We start from the raw sequence: 19,577 nt of genomic DNA on the forward strand, positions 1-19,577 counted from the left end.
AGTCTTCATGATAGAAAAAAGGAATATTGAGGCCCAATGCTATGACCTAAATTCACCTGCTTATGGACAGAGACATTTATCACCACCTGAGAAATCAGGAAGGATACCAAAACAACAGCTTGGGAAACAAACAAATTAGAGAAAAAGGGAACAGAGATGGGGAGGAGGGAGGACAATGAGTAAGGAAGAAAAGGACAACCCAAAAGAAAATCCAGAGAAGAAATTAAGTGATAGCATGAGAGACAGCAACAAGAGATAGCAAGCAAGACAGGGTAAAATAAAATGAGTATTTTTTTTAAAGAAGAAAAAAAGCAACAACAAACACATTATCCCAAAGCCCGCAGGTGCCAGCAATTCAAATAAACGTATAGCAATTAACAGAATTAACACAGCCTTAAATAGCTTGGCTCACCAGATGTGGACGCCTATCAGTGTTCTATAAAATGTAAAGTTATTACAGATTAAGCCATTAATCATCTGTTCAGAGACTATCTCTGGCTGCAAAACTCCATTCGGTTTTAAATGCCTAATAATCACAAAGGGATGTGGAATGTAATGTGCACAATGATGTTCTATCCAATCCTTTTTCCTTTAAATATGTATTCTATTCTCCCAATTCTCCTGCTCTTCCTTCCTTCCCATTAGAGATGCCATGAGAAAAGAGAGAGAGTCCAGTCTGTCCCAGAGGTCTCAGTGGCACTTTCGCTTCTCCACATGGGGAAATGGAGGAGTGTCTGAGGAGAAAGGAGGACGGTGTGGAAATAATCAAATCAAACTACACAGAAGGTCCAACACGTGGGAGGAAACTGTGATGGGCTTGAGTAGCCTGATGGGGACCCTGCTCATGTAACTCAGTCTTGGCTTGACCTTCCTGTATTTCATTTGTCATTGAACAGCTCAGTAATGCCAAGGACAGAGGAAAAGAGAAATGCATGTCCTCTCAGGGAGGGTCTTTGGAAACTGAAACGGGAGTCAGAAGGAAGCAGTTTTCTGCAGAAATTTTAAAATTCAGAGAGGCAGGCGCCAATCCAATGCCGGAAGCTCAGGGACCACCTTTTCTTTTTTTTGTTTCTGTTTGTTTGTTTGTTTGTTTGCTTTTGAGATGGAGTCTCGCTCTGTCGCCCAGGCTGGAGTGCAGTGGCATGATCTCAGCTCAGTGCAAGGTGCGCCTCCCGGGTTCATGCCATTCTCCTGCCTCAGCCTCTCGAGTAGCTGGGACTACAGGTGCCCGTCACCACGCCCGGCTCATTTTGTTTTTGTATTTTTAGTAGAGATGGGGTTTCACCGTGTCAGCCAGGATGGTATCAACCTCCTGACCTCATGATCCACCCGCCTCGGCCTCCCAAAGTGCTGGGATTACAGGCGTAAGCCACCGCACCGGGCCGCGGGACCACCGTTTCTATCCCTGATCTTCAACTTCCTAGGACAAAAACATACATCAGGGGAAAGTGGTAGATGAATTAACATTACTCCACAAAGAATGAAGGCCTGATGGGTAAGATGCCAATCTGACCATGTTCTGCTGCTTAAGGTCCTTCAATGGCTCCCCCGTTACCTAGAGAACAAAGTCCAAGGGTATAGCATGAAATAAAGGCCTCTATGAAATGGTCCCTACCTAACCGCAGCTACCAGTCCAAAGCTCCCAGTCTTATAATTTGGGCCTTGAAATTAGCAAGCTGTTTGTAAGTTCTTCACCGACACCAGAACGTGCTCTACCTCCATGCCTTTGCTCATCCTGCCCCTCATCCTGGAGCCCCTCTTGCCCCATGCTTCCATGCTCCCTTCTACTTGGCTTCAAGCACCTCACCTTGGGATGCTCCCTGAACCCCAGGATGTATTAGGTCCTTCTCCTCAGCAGCCACATTGTAACTAAGAATGCCTCATGTTGTGCATTAACTGCTATTTATTGCAATTATGTGTGTGTCTGCCTCTCCCCACTAATGTGAGTTCCTCTAAAGCAGGAACCATGTTTGACTCATATTTATATTTTAGCACAGTCCTTGGCATATTATAGGTTTGGGGGATATATTGTTTGCTATGCACTGAATGTTTGTGTTCTCCAAAGTTCATTTATGGAAATTCTAACCCACAATGTGACAGTTTTAGGGGGTGGGGCCTCCAGGAGGTAGTCAGGTCATGAAGGTCCCTCATGAGTGGGATTGGTGACCTTATAAAAGGGACCCTAGAGAACTCTTATCCTCTTTTTTCCATGTGAGAACACAATAAGAAAACAGCAGTTTGCAACCCAGAAGAGGGCCCTCACCAGAACCTGACCAGGCTGGCACATTGTTCTTGGACTTCCAGCCTCCAGAACAGTGAGAAATAAATTTCTGTTGTTTATAAGCCACTCAGCCTATGATACTTTTTAATCGCAGTCTGGACTTACACATTGCACATCTAAACTCCACCAGATTTCAGAGCTCCATGAGGTTAGCACATTCATTTATTTATTTATTCCAGACATACTTATTGAGTGCATTTTGTTTTAACGTCAGGGTCCATTCTAGGTGCTGGGGAAATATTTGTAAGCAAATAAGACCTCTGTTCTCATGGAATTCACATTTTAATAAAGGAAAACATAGTGTCAAATAAATGATCAAAGGCAAAAAAAAAAGTAATCATTGAGGGCAGGCGGCATGAGTTATCCCTATTTTTGCATTATGAGAGAATTTATGTAGGGCAAACCTCAGAATATGGGTTTTTTTTTCCTGACAATGATTTGCTAATATGAGAAATATAGAGATGCCATGTGTTAATGGATATTCACTTACACTTATATTTCTATTTGTAAACTATTTTATACAATGCAATATATAATCCTTAATAATTATTATAAGCAAAAACATTGTATTTTGTAATGCAGTATGATTTCACTTTTATGTATATCATTTCATTTTTTTCTTAAGAATGCAACAGAAGTTTTATTATCTCCTTGTTATGGGTTAGAAAACTGAGACTGGAGTAAGATCAGTGGTCTTATTATGTAGCCAGTGATAAAGCTAGCATTCTTAAGCAGATTTTCTGATCTGAAGCCCAGTATTCTTTTCATTATACTATGATGTCTCCCTCACAGCCTTTTCTAACCCATTTTTCATAGAGGAACTTCCAATCATTCCTCTTAGCCTTGCTGAGGCTTTTAATATAATCTTTTTCTCATATCTGATAGCTCAGGGGGAGGGAGAGAAGATTCTTGAAAGATTCAACCACTGCCATGTCAAGATGTTCTTTAGTCATCCCAGGAAGGTCAAGTGGTCAATAGTACCTAAAAGCATGCATTTAGGAAAGATATTTATTAATGTACAATCATGTGATTTCACTCAGCAAATATTGACTGAGAGCCACTAAGTGCCAAGAACCCTTCTAGGAGCTGGGGACACAACAATAACAAACATGAGACAGACACACTAAAATGTGAAAACATGAAAAGGAACAAGATGCTGACTTCGTGATATTTAAGTGGACACAAATCTTATATTGATAACGAAGGTGTGTAGAGAACCATCATAGTTTGACGACAATGTGGATGCTTTGTTGTGGCTTTTACACTGTTATGAAGTTAGGAAGTATGCACACAAGTAATACCCAGTCCCTTTGGCACAATCATGGAGCCAGAACTTAGCCTTTAGGTGTGAAGTAACTACAGTCCCAAAGACAAAACCTATTTTGTGCCACACACAAACAAATATTGATGATCTGGAGCAGAAATTGCATAGGCCCTTCGCCATGTCCCTAATTTGAAGAAAATTACACATAAAATCACCTTGTTTCATTTAGGACAACTTAAAGCCACAAATGGCGAGAGAAGATTTTTTTTAAGGCAGCAAGAGGAAAAGGAAGGGGAAGAAGAGATTGTGAAATAATTAGAGACTGTTCTATGGTTTAAGTGGGTGAATGGAGTTTATCAGGTAGCTGAATCCTAAAATAGCCTTTGCTGTTTACTGATTTATCAAAAACAAATACCAAGAACAAGAGAAGTATCTCCATAAACCTGCCCACAGAAAAGTGAAGTGTAATTATTAAATGCAAAGACATAATACACTAGGACTACGTTAGACTCAAAGTGATCGTTCAAAGTACTCAGACAAATAAGAAGACTTCCGAGTCCCTTAGAAAGACTATCACGCTGTACAGGTAAAACAGACAGGGCAGGAGTTTATCAAGTTCTAGCTTTGCCTATCATTTCCATTAGTGTTTTGAACTTTCCTTTTTCTAACTTGGTCTGAATTTAAATGCATATTTGTGCTGCTAGCTAAGATAAGGATATATTGACATCACTGATTATAGTTATTTCTATTATCAACACTGTTTTTCAGAACTGCTTTTACCTTTTAGGCTGACAGACTTTTGAAGCTTTCTGCTCTCTATCTGGGCAGCAAAAATGTGTGTGTGTGTGTGTGTGTGTGTGTGTGTGTGTGTGTGTCTGTGTATATGTGTGTGTGTATTTTATTTTCTTTACTTTCCACATGGATAAAGTCATCAGAGACATCTTTGTGTTTTTCTGAGACTTGTTTCAAAATTTTCAGGGCATCCTTCCTGATTAATAGAAGATTCGTGGTTGGGAAATTGCTCCATTGTCTCTAAGTATATAATGTAGAGGTAGCTCAATACAATTGTGTGTAGGAGAAAATTAATCCTAAAGGCCAGACCTAAATCCTATCCTGGAGAAACTCCATGCTCAGGACTGTTGCACTACAAAACTGAATGAGCACTCCACAGTAACCAATGCCTCATTCATTCCTGAGCCATGTCCTTGGTAACAAGAATGTTGCAATCTTTTTCTGATGAGAGTGCAATTCCAATGTAGTGTGATTTAACAGTGTTTAAGAGTCTTTCAGGGTTAATTAGACAGTGCATAGTCTACACCTTTACTCTATCCAAATAGGAGTAAATCCCAGGGAGGAAGGGCTCTATGCCTACCATAATTCCATCAGAAATGACGATGAAATCTCTGAAGCCATTAGAAGCCTAGGTAACATCCTGCAGAGAGATAATAGCACTCTTTGGGTGCTCCTCTTATTTCGTCCTACAGGCTGAGAACAATACAAAGCTATAATTGGATTTCCCCTTCTTTATTATGTCTCTCTTTTCTACTCCTTCCTCTCAATTCGCACATGATTTATTACAACAACGCCTGCCTCAAATGTCACTCCTTCTCTAAAATTGACTTCCACCTAAAATTTATGTTTCCTCTACTCAATTAGAGCATTTAGTATGTGCCACTGAACACATGCTCTCCTATGCTATACTTATTCACTCACTGATCTCATCTCCCTTCCTACAAGACAAAGCCTTGGAGCATGGAGATCATGGCTTAAAAAGAGCCACCAAATTTAGTTACAGCACAAAAAAAGATACCCAATGATCATCAGATAAATAAGACAAACAAATCTTTATTATACATCTACTATGTGCCATGCCTAACAGACACAATTCCTGCCTGGACAAGGCTCACAGGGCAGTGGCATGAATGAATGCATGGACAGTGCTATCTCATACACAAATGATGCTCAACAAATTTCAAATAACCATAATAAGAATAAAACATATGCCCTGAGAGGAGACTCATAAGATGTCACAAGGGATTGTTATCTACAAGAAGGAACACTGTTCGCTTCTCAAGTAATGTCCCCAGGGAGATGGTATAGATATCTTAGGCAATCAAGCTTAGCTTAAACAAAATGTGCAGTGCACTGCTTTGATGCCACAGTGTTCTGAAAGAGCTCTACCAAATTAAGTCTGATTCTTTTTGCCTCAACAATTGACCTTAGAGGTTGAACTTACACTTGGCTGAAGCTCCTGTGCTCTCAGACAGAGGTCTCAATACATCAGCTACAATGGTAATAAACAAGTAATGGCAAAGTCCCACTGTTTTTTCACAACTGCTAGCTCTCAGGGAAGAAGAAGAAGAAAAGGAAAAAACCAGTCTTCTGAGCCTTAATGTTACATTATAAGAATTTTCTTTCATCTCAAATAATGAGACCCTTGGGAACACCAGGCTTAGTGAAGGTAAAATAATACATGTGTTATATTTTAGACAGGGCACACAACAACAGATTGAGCCACTTTTAGCTAGAGCTTTCCTATTTGCCAGGTCAAAATCACAAAATCAAACTTTACACTCATCTAGTTCCTTGTGATTTCAATGGCCTTTCACCTGTGTGATTGCATTTAATTTATAAACACAGCCATCTGTGGGATAAGAGCTTCCATTTGTTAGATGAGGAAACAGAACCACAGGGTACTTGATATGGTTTGGCTGTGTCCCCACCCAAATTTCATTTGAATTGTAGCTCCCACAATTCCCACATGTTGTGGGAGGGAGCCAGTGGGAGGAAGCCAGTGGGAGGTAATTGAATCATGGGGTCAGGTCTTTCCCATGCTGTTCTCATGATAGTGAATAAGTCTCATAAGATCTGATGGTTTTATTAAAGAGGAGTTCCTCTGCACAAGTTTTTCTTCCCTGCCACCACGTAAAATGTGACTTGCTCCTCCTTGCCTTCTGCCGTGATTGTGAGGCCTCCCCAGATGTGTGGAACTGTGAATCAATTAAAACTCTTTTCTTTATAAATTACCCAGTCTTGGGTATGTCTTTATCAGCAGCATGAAAACGGACTAATACAATACTAAAGTGACAAACCCCAAGTCATGCAACCAGCTTAAGCGGGAATGAAAACGTAGGACACCTACTTCCAAGTTCAAGGTTGTTTCTGCTGCAATCTATCATCTCATAGATGTGAGGACAGATCCAGTCATTGATTTAGACATGTCATTTGTTTATAAATGAAACAATCACATGGTGCATTAAATAGAATTGGGTGAACTTTACCTCTTTAAGGCAGCCCATGAAGTTGTTGCTGACAGGGGAGCCAGGCAAGTCAGCGGTACTTGGGCTTCCTCCCACATAGAAGAAGTCGTCTGAGCCCAGCATGGTATAGTCCTCTTGAGTGTAGCCCGTCGTGGTAAGAATGCCATCCACAGAGATTGTCACCTGGTGGAGGGACATAGGGACAAAAAAAATCCCAACAATGACCTTACAATCCTATCATAACCCAGTGGCTTCCCCTACTTGTGGCATCACTTTCATTAAGATTTTCATGAGGTATACTTTCTAATTTGATTTGATTTTGGTATGTGCAGCCAAGTTCCATTTTCTGGTCTGCCTCCCTGGGTCTCAAGCCTTCAGTATTTCCCTGCAGACTCATAGAAGACTCTGTTAGAATTTCCAAGCTGGGCACCTTGTTCCACCCATTGCAATCTTTACACAGTCAGGCTAGAAAATGGAACCATCCTCAGACGACATCACTTGTCTCAGTTCATTGCTAAAATGATTGTTTATTTCTTACATGATTGTTATTCATGGTGGTAGTGAAAAACAGCAAAGAAGACATTTGATGATGAAGTTTGTTAGGGGTTGGTCTTTGGTTGTTGATGGTTTTATTTTTCCTTTTCTTTTTTCTTTTCTTTTATCTTTATTGTTATTAATATTTTTTTTTGGCTCACACCACGCTGACAAACATGCATTCAGGGAGGGAAGGAGAAGGGTCTTGATTCTGATATGGTCATGGATGATACATGCCATGGACTGCCCCAGGACACCAATCCCTACCCTCCCTTGGCTCCCATCACCACCTCCAAGAGAAGAAATGACCCAAACCAAAAAGGCAACTCTAACAAAACAATAAAAGGAATGATGAGGAATGATAACCAAAACAACAAAAATAATAATGCCCACAGAAAAGAAATAGCACCCTTTTACCCAACATCCGTGAAAGGAGCAGAGGGCAGAGAGAAACAATGGGGCCTCAAAGCATGCACACACCATACACCGATACACCCATGCAGAAATTATCTGGAAGCAAGAGAGAAGGCGGAAGAAAAACAAAACTGGGAAAGGGTGGGGAGAAATTAGGGAAAGAATCAAAATCCACTTCACACTTACATGCATTGAACAAACTGAAGAACAAGATGGAAGTTGAAAAAAAAGCATTCGAAACTAAAAGGTAGTCTTTTCTCTGCCTGCCACCTCCCTTACTAAATAAAAGAAAAGAAAAGAAAGGAAAAAGTCCAAACCCAACCCCAAAATATATGAAAGATGAAAGGAGAATGAAGAGTGGGGAAAAATAAAAGAGAAGAAAGTGAAATTGGGTTGATGGTTGGTAGGTTGTTAGTAATGAGGAGGAAAACGAGGAAACAAATTCTGATGCAGGTAGGAAAATTCACGAGACAGGAACATGCCATGCAGAGTTTGTATGGAGAACATAACTAGTGGATATCCTTTTGGCCACGGTAGGGGAGTAAGGTAAAAGAAGGGTAAGAAAGAGTCTAGGAGGTTGAGTACTTTCCTCCCCAGATCACCTGTGGCAGCCGTGGCCACATAAAAGGGAAAGAGAAAAGGGACTAAGGAGTGGGAAAGGAGAAAAAAAGAAAAGAGGAAGAGTGAGAGGGAGAGGAAGGCACAGAAAGAAGGAAGTTCTCACTATAAATCTCTGTTGTCTCCAGTATGTAACTTGGAAGTTGTAAAATAAGAAAATAAAAGAAAATAAATTTAGCCAAATGGAGATTTAAAAAAAAAAACATTTTTTGGGGGAAAAAAATTGAAAACTAGAGAAAAGGAAACTTTCCCCACAAAATTCAACCAAATATCATTTTTAGGACAAGTGCATCCCCTTCCATTTTTTTTTTAAGAAGAAGAAAGGCTTGCATTTAATTCAACAAAATCTTAAAAGAAGAAATGAATCTAAAGAGGATAAAAGGGGGGGTTGGAGAGGAAAAGGGGGAAACACACGGCAAACCCAAAAAAAGAGACAATAAGAATGATATCTACCAGACAATGTAGTTTGTTTACCATAGCGTGTCCGATGCCTGAGTGCTTTGCGGAGAAGGGGGAAGAAAGGAAATTAAAAATTGTGAACAGAACGATTGTTAATTAAAAAAACTAAAAACAAAGATGAGTCGTTAGGGTGTTAGTACATTAGTCGGTTAGTAAAATGACACATTGCATGAATGATCTTGTGTTAGTTTCTCAAAAAAAAGGCACCCGACACAGAAAAAGAGAGTGGGGGGAAGACAATGAGACCAGGACTCTATGGAAAACCATGCCACCTGGGGCACAGCCAGAAAAGGAGCTGCAGTCTACATGCCATTGCAGCTCCCTGCTTCTTCCAAATCAGACCAGACTTCACCCATTAGAATTAGTACCATACTTACTTCCCAAGGGCTCTTCTGAACGGACACCACCCACTCCCTTCCCACCCTCTAACACAAACCCATTCCACCTCTTCCAAAAGGAAAGACCCCCAACAGGTACCATTCCACATGTAGATAAACAGATACAAAGAACTGAAATACAAATATTTTGGGGTTTATTTTTTTCACATCTGACTATGACTACAATGTGGATAAATGATCATGACATCCTCCCAGAAAGGAAAAAACTTAAAACGTTTACAGATCAAACGTAGCATAGAAAGTCTGCCTTATGTAGTGTACTCTAGGTTTCCATAGATAATTAAACATCTACGGCCTATTTGATTTTTGTGGATGTGTGCAACCAGAGAGAAACATTTTTCTTTCAGTTTAGAATTAATAGAATGTATCAAAAAAAGTTAGAATCTTCTTTATTACTCAATAAGGTCATTAATTTGTTTACTTGGCCAGAATGCTTTGGAATCTCTCTCCCCCAATTCCTCTTGAACAATGCTTTTCAAGCTTTTATGTAATTTATTGTATGGACAGCAGGGAAGACTGGCAGGTTAAACATGATTAGAAAAGCCCTCTGGAAGACTGGAAGACTGGTAACCTCAGTTTTGTGTTTGTGGTTTAACAAAAGTTAACACATAGAGGTAAAGCAATGAAAGTTATGGCCATGACCTTGGACTCAGGCAAGGTCAAGGACAAATTACCACCCCACTACCACATACAAACACACAAATTCCTCACTACCTTGGTCCCTAATCCCAGTTATAGTTTGCAACAGATACAGGTAGTCCACATTCCTTCCTTTAATTGAAAGCCATAATGAAATACCTGGCCTTGGTCCTGACCTGGCTTAAAGGCAAAACCATGAATAGATGATTATGAAGGAAGAAATGAGGAGAGTTCTGCTCCATTTGGTAATAAGTACTCCGGGAAACCCCAGGTAAAGTTTACTCAGATCAATTTTTGTCATAAAAGCCATTCAATCTTACCAAAAATATGAATAAGGCTGCTATAAATTTGTTGTCAAATATTTATGGAGCTATTTATAATTTAATTGAAATAGACAGGAAGGTCCCACCATTCAAATGCATCCTAGGGAACTCAAATAGTTGTTATAAATATTATTTTAATGGGCAAAATAATAATCTTATATTATTCACATTAAAATAATTGCATTTGCAAAATCAACTTTGCTTTTCAGAGATTTTCCTCTTTCAATCAATTGCATTTGGATGCAAAATTTAGTCAGAATTTCAATGAGGTTCAATTTTAGGTTCGCTTTCTCACAGAAGATTAATACTCCCTCTGCCAAGAAATACCCCCAATACTGTAGGGCCTCTGTATCCCTGTCTAGAACAGAGAATTGCACTTAGCTGCATCTTTGGCACCAGACAGATGCCGTCACCTTTGAAACAGAATGCTCAGCCTGTAGATCATGTGCACGTCACAGCACGTCTATACCCAGATCATGGATGAGCTCATAATCCTTCTGGAACATAAGGTGCTTTGCATATTTAGCCACCACACATGGCTGCAGAAGACTGTAATCACCATTTTGCAAATGGAGACTGTGGTGGAGAAAGGTCAAATGGCTTGCCCAAGGGCACAGAGCAGAGTTGGGCCTTAGAACACGAAGGGCAGGGGCGGGAAAAACATCCAGGGTGGTTTTCCTCTAGCTGCTCTGATTAAAACAGCACAGACAATATTTGAATTACAGTTTGGTTTATCCTCTCTCCATCTAAAGGACTTAAGTGGGCCTGATACTATTTTAGAAAAGTGTTTTTAGTAGAAACAAAAGTGAGCCTTTCACAGGAGAATTGGAATCATTCCAGAATGGCAAGGAAGGGTGGTGGGAGAGAGAGAAACAAATCGGTGAGAGTCATGACCTGATTGTGCTCTGAAGTACATGAAAAGTCTCTCCTCCACTGATTAATGCCTAAAGCGTGTTATTTTGTACCTGCCAATCAAAACTAGCAAAAGGTTGTATTTCACTTTTAGGTCTAGTCTCTGCAGCTCACATGTAACAAGCCCTTATGTGTTAGCAAATGGATATTTGATCTGGGTTCTCTTGACAGTTGAGAGGTTCTCTCCTGGGTAAGTATGGATGGGGAATGATGAAAGAAGATATTAGCGATAGGGTTCTTTGGCCTTGGAGGAAAAACATAGAACAATGATTCAAAAATATCAGATTCATGAATGTCAAGATGATTGGGGACACTAAGTCTGGTGTCATTTGGCATTTTTACCTGAGATACATGTAATCTCCCAACAGGATGGCTTCCTTGACATACCTAAGTGTGGAACTGTGTTTCAAATGTGTGCCAGCCTATACCATTTGTTTAGTATTAGTAAGGAGTTACACTTTTATCAAACAGAAAACATAGGCAAACACCTATCATTTCTTACGCTTTCACATTGACATTAGAAGGTATTAAATCGATCATATGGCAGAAGAAAATTTGGTAAGCACTTTTTGATAAGCACTTCAGAAAGTATAGTGTTTTCTGGTTAATAAAGCCTGGATGCCATCCAACTGGGTTTAATGACAGATTTGCAAATAGGAAAACCAAGTGAAAATGGCAACCTGGAAAAGGCGGTCTCAGCACAGACTTTGATTTTTATAGGAAATGGTTTTCTTTTACTGATGTGAGCTGATGAGGTATTATTATTGTTATCATTATTATTAGTCATGAAATTGAAAACAACTTCACTTGGCTAAAGCTTTCTGAGAATGTTGTCACCTGACGGAGGTGCCTGCTTAGAATCGGCAAGCGATGGGAGTTCCCAAGCACGGACAGAACCAGGAAAGGCTGCTCCAAAGTTGACTTTTTTATTTGGGTCCTTCCACTTTCCAGGCCTCCCAGTCAACTGAAGAGTCTCGGAGGGAGAGACAGGGGCAATAGAGTAGGACCACCGCATCAAGAACAGAGAAACAGAGGAATTCAGAAAGATCCCGGCTAATTAATTCCAAAGCTAGAGGTTAATATAAAAGAAAAAAATAGTTGGGAAAGGGTAGTAAATTAAAAGAGGAAAAGGAAGACTTTTTCTGGAAGGAACTAAAATTATGGCATCGTGGCAATGGCTAACTTAATTAAAAAGAAAAACATATATTCAAAGAATGAGGAAAATCTACAAAGCTGCAGCAACAAAATGCCGTCCCTAATTGAATTTAACAATAATACGATAAGATTCAAATATAATTAAGAAAATGATAAAAGGAAAGCAGAATAAAAGGAATGAAAGTACTTATAACTTTTATTATCTGCACAACTGAGGTTTTTTTTCTTAAATAACAAGCACAGAGGGAGAATTGAAGTATGCGGAGAAACATATTTTAATAGTTTTCCATGTGAAATTGCAAAGACTGGGAGAAAGTTAGACGTTAACATCTCCATCCCTGAATGTCTACCCCTCTCCACCTCATGCCCGTCACCTGCTTCACAAACTTACTACCCAGCCACCTAAGACGAGCCTTCCAGGCATTCTCTCCCCTCAGCCATTACCTGCCGGAGGTTGCGTGTCACTTTGACATCATGCCAGGCGTTGTCGTTGAATTTTCCATTCACTGGCTCCACAATGGCCTCAAAGGCCCCGGACCCCAGGTTAATGACCAAGGAGACCGCACCATCCTTCAGAGCCAGGTTGACGTAGTCAGCCGACTTGCCCGTGTGCAGGATGAGGCCGTTACGCTGCCAGGTCTTAAAGGAGAGGGTGATTTCATCACTGCTGCTCTGGATCGGGTTCTGAGACAGGTCATAGCACAGGTACTCTGAGCCTCGGAAAGTGGCCACATTCTCCTCTCGAGCTATAGGAAAAGAAAAGAGGAAAGCAATCAACATTTGTCTGGCAAGAGTCAGATCTATGCAAATACCAAAGAGAACACACCGCAGGGGCACTGCCCCATTCTTGTGCTGATACCAACACAGCACTCCCTTCAATTCTTCTGCAAGTTGTATATTGAAACACCAGGGAAACTAGCAGCAGGAGTGACTGCAGAGAAACAACGTGTCCACACGAGGGTAGAAGACAAAACAAGATGGTGCAAAAGAGATTGCTGCCTTTCCTTTGAATTTTCTCAAGAAAAACCTAAAGGGAGATTTCATGCAAAATGATCAAGTGAGGCTTGAGTTGCTTTTGCTTCAGGAATTGCTTTTAAATGCTTGTAGAAGAGCTGGTTTAGAATGGATAATTAACTGTTCTGACAGAGGACTCTTTAACTCCAGGTAGCTTTTATTGACCAATAACTAAAAATAAATTACCCTGAAAGATCTGGCTCTGATTTTCATCTGTCAATAACTCAGCTAACTTTGGTTTCTATAGTACAGTCCTAAGCCCCGTGGAACATGGCTGGGTTGTTAAGTAGGAGGTTGGACCTGAGCAGGTGATACAGCAGGTAAGGAGAGGGGAAGAGAACTAATTTGATATGTTTGGATAAGACAGCAATACCACTGTTAAACTCAAGACTCTCTGCTCTAGGGTATCCTGCTTTAGATGACCCTGGTTGGACTATCCCTATGGCCACAGAACTAGGGTTCCACAGGGCCAAGATCGCATTCTCTTCTTCCCCACAGAACCATCCTTCCCCACAGAACTAGATAGAGTTCCATGGGGCCAAGATCGCATTCTACTGGAGCCCATATTCTCTTTGAAGACAATATTTCATAGACTGGGACCCTGTAATTGCCCACCCAAAAAGCCTTAAGCCTGTTTTTCAGGGCTTGTGCAGGCCTCTTCCCTGGATCCATTTTTCTTTTTTCTTCTTTTTCTTTTTATTTCCTTTTTTTTTTTTTTTTCTGAGTCTTGCTGTGTCACCAGGCTGGAGTGCAGTGGTGTGATCTCGGCTCATGCAACCTCCGCCTCCCGGGTTCAAGTGATTCTCCTGCCTCAGCCTCCCAAGTAGCTGGGACTACAGGTGTGTGACATCACGCCTGACTAATATTTGTATTTTTAGTAGAGACAGGGTTTCACCATGTTGGTCAGGATGGTCTCGATCTCTTGACTTTGTGATCTGCCTGCCTTGGCCTCCCAAAGTGTTGGGATTACAGGCGTGAGCCACTGTGCCCAGCCCTGGATCCATCTTTCTAAAGGCAAACCATACATATTGCAAGGTCTGAGGAGTAGCCGTGGGAGACTATTTGCAGAGACATGGATAGGGCTTGTCCATTAGGCTGGGGCAACCACATGCATTCATACCAGACCCTTCATGATATAGGACAAAGCCAGAGGTGGGAAGAGAAGGGAGTAGACCATGGGCTGAGGACTAGGGGTTGGCTGGTTCCCCTTGTGCTGCTATTTCCCAATGCAGAACTCCAAGGAATCCAAAAATTCTAAATTTGAGCCTGGCTTTCCAAGTAGTTATAAAGGTATATTTGTCAAGGTAAGAGGGTGAAATATATCTTATTTAATTATTTGTTGATTCGATCTATAATTTTGACGCACAGTGTTATGACCTTCCATTTGTCTTCTTGCCAGATAGCCTTACTTAGAATGGTCTACTTCATACCAGAGTTGGTCAAAAGCTATCAAAAGCACCTCATTACTAAAAGAAAATGGCAACAATAGTTGAGATATACAGTTTACCTCTAAAGATTGGAGGCTACAAAATAAGGTTGAGAGAATTCTATTTTCCCTGCCGGAACTACACTCCAGGCTTATTAACCAAAGCCAAGTCCACTTCAACTCAGATCTGTATTAACCATTACAGCCCCAGGTAAATTTCTTAGGCAAAATAAATATTTTCTCATCATAAAGTAAGAGCTGTAAAAAGGAGATATTTTATAATATGAAAAGACTACTACCCACTACATATTGTTAAATTAATCTTAGCATTATGACATCATTAAAACATCAACCTCAGCTTCATACTCCAGGGAGTTAAAGAAGAGATCAAGTTTCTCTTGTGTGTTTCAGAGCAGCCCAGTTATATGTATCTACCTGCATATGTCTGCTTGCACACACACTGGTATAAGCAAAAGAGACCTGTTCACCTATAAATGCTCACACGGTAGCTTGCACATGTGTAAGTAGTTAGCCCATAACTTATGCTGAATTTTAGCAGAAATAGCCCCCCAAAAAATAATAAAGCAGAAATTCGACACTGTCTGCATGTTTGGAGTAGATCTATCCAATCCCCAAGTGTTCTGTCTATTGTCATGATCTCTCCCCTCATTTCTGAAGAAACGTCTTTGTTAAAATGCAATTGGACAAGCCCCTGCTCAGGAGACCTGGAGGTGACCCTGATCTAGAGTAGAAGGTGACAAATCAAATGGCATTATCACAACTAAGCTCTTTTTCTACAGACATGGATGTCCACAGAGCCAACTACTGTGCATGTCCTTGGCACCACAAGTGGTATATTAATGGGTGTCTTCTATAAACATTTAAGTTATACCTTGTGTGCCCACTGAACTGAGATAAATGAGCAAGGAAAGTAGTGCCTATAAAGAGAACTTAAATTAATCATCCAGTACCCTTCAAAGGGGAAAAGTTTGACACAGAACAGGAGGGCACCAGATATTATTTAAGGTGCTACATGGTGCTTAATATTTTTTATATAATTAGGGCAAGGAGTCTGTCAAAATAATAAATTTTAGAGCTATAAGGGATTTTAGAGATGGCCTGATTTAATGCCCTTATTTTATTAAGGAAGAAATTGATGACTAGAAATAAGTGAGTTGCCCGAGACATCACAGTTAGTTTGTGGTACTCTGGGCTTGGGGCACATCTGGGCTTTTCTTAGTCTAAGTATTCATTATCTTCCCTTTGCCCATCACTCTGGATATTCCAGATGCTCCTACTTGTCTTGTCAAATGCCACAGATGATTCCATGGAACTGTGCATTGACTGACAAACCATTCCAAACTTTGAATAAATTGAGCCAGAAACCAATTCCTCTCACCTTACATGAATCACTCATTCACCAAATGTTTCCCTTTCAGCCCCTAGATCTGCATTTAAAGCAAAAACACTTCTTTTATGTGGGAGGCCATAGGGGGAAAAATGGCATCAGTGTAGAGAAGAGAATATCACCATAAATAAATAAGAACTAAAACCAACGTGAGGAAGAAAAGGCCTATGCAAATCACATGCATATTTATGCTAATCTCCATGCAAATATATCGACGAAGATTTTATGTGGCCAAGTGCTTTCCTTTGCAAATATTTAACAGAAATTGCTGTAACCATTCACAACCTTCCCAATCTTTTCATCCAACGAAGAATTTTCTCAGTTTACCTCTTCCCTGAGTCAGAGGAGGCTACCAAGATCAGCATTACCCTGTTGGAATATCTCCTCCATTGGTCAACAAACAATAGACAACTGAAAGCTTCTCTCTGAATCGTATCCTACATAAGCAAATTTATATGATTTTCAAGTGATGGAATAATTTTCCCCTACATGTTATGGGGTAAGAGGCACTAGCAATGCATAACCCAGTCCTTTTTTTTTTTTTTTTTTTGACATGGAGTCTCGCTCTGTCACCCAGGCTGGAGTGGTGCAGTGGCGCGATCTCGGCTCACTGCAAGCTCCGCCTACCGATAACCCAGTCTTTAAAAGAGCAAATCAAGGGCTATAAAGGAGAAGGAGAAAAAAATGAGGACCTTGAAGAAATCACTGTTTTGTACACTTGCACAACTGACATGATTTTTCTTCTAAGACCTCCAATCTATCTTAATTTCCTTCCAGTAGCTGAGACTCAACCACTCTCTTATCACCTTGAAAACCATATTAAGTTGACAGTAAGGGTAACTAAAATGGGCAAAACCAAATAGTGACAAACATGCATTTCTATCTTTATTCAATCCTTTGAATCCTCCATTAGAAAAAACAAAATAGCACCCAAAAATCTGTTTTTTATACTTGGTGTTTATACTGTGAAGGAGGTTGAAGAGACAATGCAGTCACCTTGTATTTATTCAAGCTAAATAGGTGGAGAAAATGAATGCAGGGGATTATGTAACACAGTACACAACAGCTTAGCATAAAACTACAGCTTGGCAAGAGAGGAGGCACTGACATAGCTAATGGACTGTTTAGATCCATTTAAATTATATCATCCCAAAGTTTACAATCAATTGCATAAGTGTAAAAATGAAAAGTGTTATTCTCACTGCATGAAAAGCAAAGCTCAACTCTGTATGACAACAAATCATTTACCCATTATTCGTAAGCGTCCAATTGATTAAACACTAGATGCACTCTAGATATGTATAACTGAAGATTTTAAATCAGTTTGTATAAGATATATAAAGTACTGATCTTTCAAATGGCTGGTTAATTCAATACTGATATATACTTAGTATTAATTAGCATTTACTTAATTCTATTCTTCACTCCTTTCCCCCTAAAAGACACCCAACTTATAATTTATATAATAATCACTCTATTTCTCTGAGAAATTCCAAAGCAGATTAAAATACTCAGTGTTATATTTTATTACTATGCAATCTAAGAAGTGTGGGGAAAATGCATATAACTGTTTAATTAGGCCTGACATTCCTAATGGCTTGGTGTCTTAAAAACCCAAACTGGGCTTTAAGGGCAAAGAATTTGAACTTCTATAAGTTATGGGGAACCATTGCATAATTTTACTGAGAGGGATAGAAGGATTCAACCTGTATTTTTAAGAGATTGCATAATCTTTTAGAAATACATTTGAACTACTTTTTCAGGGGTGGCCTGGAACTGGTTCAGCCTAGATGTTGATATAGTTCCTGGATATAGTGAGGTTTGCACTTCACTGGGCAAGAATGTGAGCAGAAGTTCCTAGCAGAACAACCTAAGAGAGGCAGAGGCACCAGCAAGCCAGAGGACACAGGAGGGAACCAAAGTGTGGATAACTTAAGGTCCAAGTGCAATCATTGGAAAGCCAAAGACCAAAGGCAAAATTTGACAGAAAAAGACAAAGAATTAGTCAAGAAAGGACTGAAAATGAAAACATGTCAGGCATTGATAAAGAAGGATTCTAGGGCCATTTGCAAGCAGGTATTTACATGCATCTAAACGTGTCATGGATTTCCAAATGCCTTCTTAATCATTATTTGTATTCTCTCAATGCTCTATGAGGTCATTTTGCTATAATTACACCAATGTGAGGAAATAGAGACACATAGAGTTTACAGGGGTCGTACAAGATACTACGGAGTGCCATTTCCAAAACTGTAACGCTATGATTTTCGTTCCATTGCTTTTGCTACTACAGCATATCACTACTTTGCCAGGAACTCAGATTCCCAAAGCAGATGCCTAGCACCCTATATCTGATATTCTGCAGCTGCATGAAGTTCAACGTGTTGAAAGGTAAAACTACTGACAATGGGAGCTAAGAGCCCTGGTAGGCAGCAGGAAACCAAGCAGGCAAGTAGGGGAGTACGTTGACTTTCTTTCCAAATTCTCAGCCCCAAGCTGAAAAAAGCCAATCTGAGAAGATAACACTCTTTACCTCCAACAGAGAGCCTTGGAAATGGAATTTTTAGATACTTAGAAGAGCCCATTAAAATGCTGACCCCTCTGAAATGGCTGTAGCCAGTGGTCCTGTGAAGAACACCTGCTAAGCTCCAGAAAAGGAGGGGGAGCCAGCTTCCTGATGATGAGCTTCAGAGACACAGCGAAATTGTTCTCATTGTAGCATGAAGCCTTTGTCCTTCAAATTGGTCTCATACAGCAGCGCAGTGCAGTACTTTAGTCTGTATTCATGCAAAGATAACCTGGCTGCCCATCCTGGCCTGGCCCACCTGGAAACTAACAAGGCACAAAAACAAATGGGCTACTATTGCCTTGCCTGCTAGGCAAAGAGATGGCCTGTGGTCTTGTGGCCAGCCTGTGAACTCATTTACTCTCTGTGAAGACAAACTCAGCAGGGGCTATATTGTGCCTTCTCCACCAGTGCAACTGCAATCAGAGGTTGGAAGTTCTCAAGTCGTGAACTCACAGATCACCCAATTCTAGCCAGTGCTTTCCAGGCAAAGAAGCCTCAGTAATTACAAAAGAAGTAATGGGTCCAAGGGAAAAGGGTACACAACTGCAGAAATAAACGTCTAGGGAATAAGTCCACGACTGCACAATTCTACTCATTCCTGGGGCATGGAGGGGCTGCATATACCCTCAGTGCTGAAAGGTATCTTGAGCTAAAACAGCAATTTGAGTATTTTGCTGGCCAAAAAACAAGGCAAGTATGAGTTTGTTCCTCTACAAGTCTGTTTCCTTACTATCCAACCTGCTAAGAATCCAGTACACTGAACAGGAACACCTACCTCTAAGAGCCTCTTAGGAAGCTGTGAGCAGACATCCAAGTTATCTGCTGAGCTGTGAGATGATCATATTTGCAAAAATGAGGGGAAAGTAGAAATCCTTTTAGTGGAGTGAATTCTATTGTACACTG

The 19,577-nt window shown here is 40.4% G+C and overlaps 1 protein-coding gene across 31 annotated transcripts in view; it reads right to left on the reverse strand.

The window, feature by feature from the left end:
* NRXN3 (neurexin 3) overlaps positions 1-19,577 on the reverse strand; it is a 1,690,724-nt gene that overhangs the window by 1,201,063 nt on the left and 470,084 nt on the right. For 18 of the 31 annotated variants that reach the window (XM_058429913.1, XM_058429911.1, XM_058429908.1 and 15 more), the window contains 3 exons: positions 12,702-13,003; positions 8,846-8,869; positions 6,827-6,988 (listed from right to left, as the gene is read on the reverse strand). In XM_058429913.1, the coding sequence (XP_058285896.1) occupies positions 6,827-6,988; positions 8,846-8,869; positions 12,702-13,003 (488 nt within the window). The remainder of the gene's footprint in view (positions 1-6,826; positions 6,989-8,845; positions 8,870-12,701; positions 13,004-19,577) is intronic. The other 13 variants (XM_058429925.1, XM_058429924.1, XM_058429914.1 and 10 more) reach the window with 1 other exon arrangement.

The sequence above is a fragment of the Hylobates moloch genome, unplaced genomic scaffold (assembly GCF_009828535.3).
Source record: "Hylobates moloch isolate HMO894 unplaced genomic scaffold, HMol_V3 SCAFFOLD_16, whole genome shotgun sequence".
NCBI classification, from domain to species: Eukaryota; Metazoa; Chordata; class Mammalia; order Primates; family Hylobatidae; genus Hylobates; species Hylobates moloch.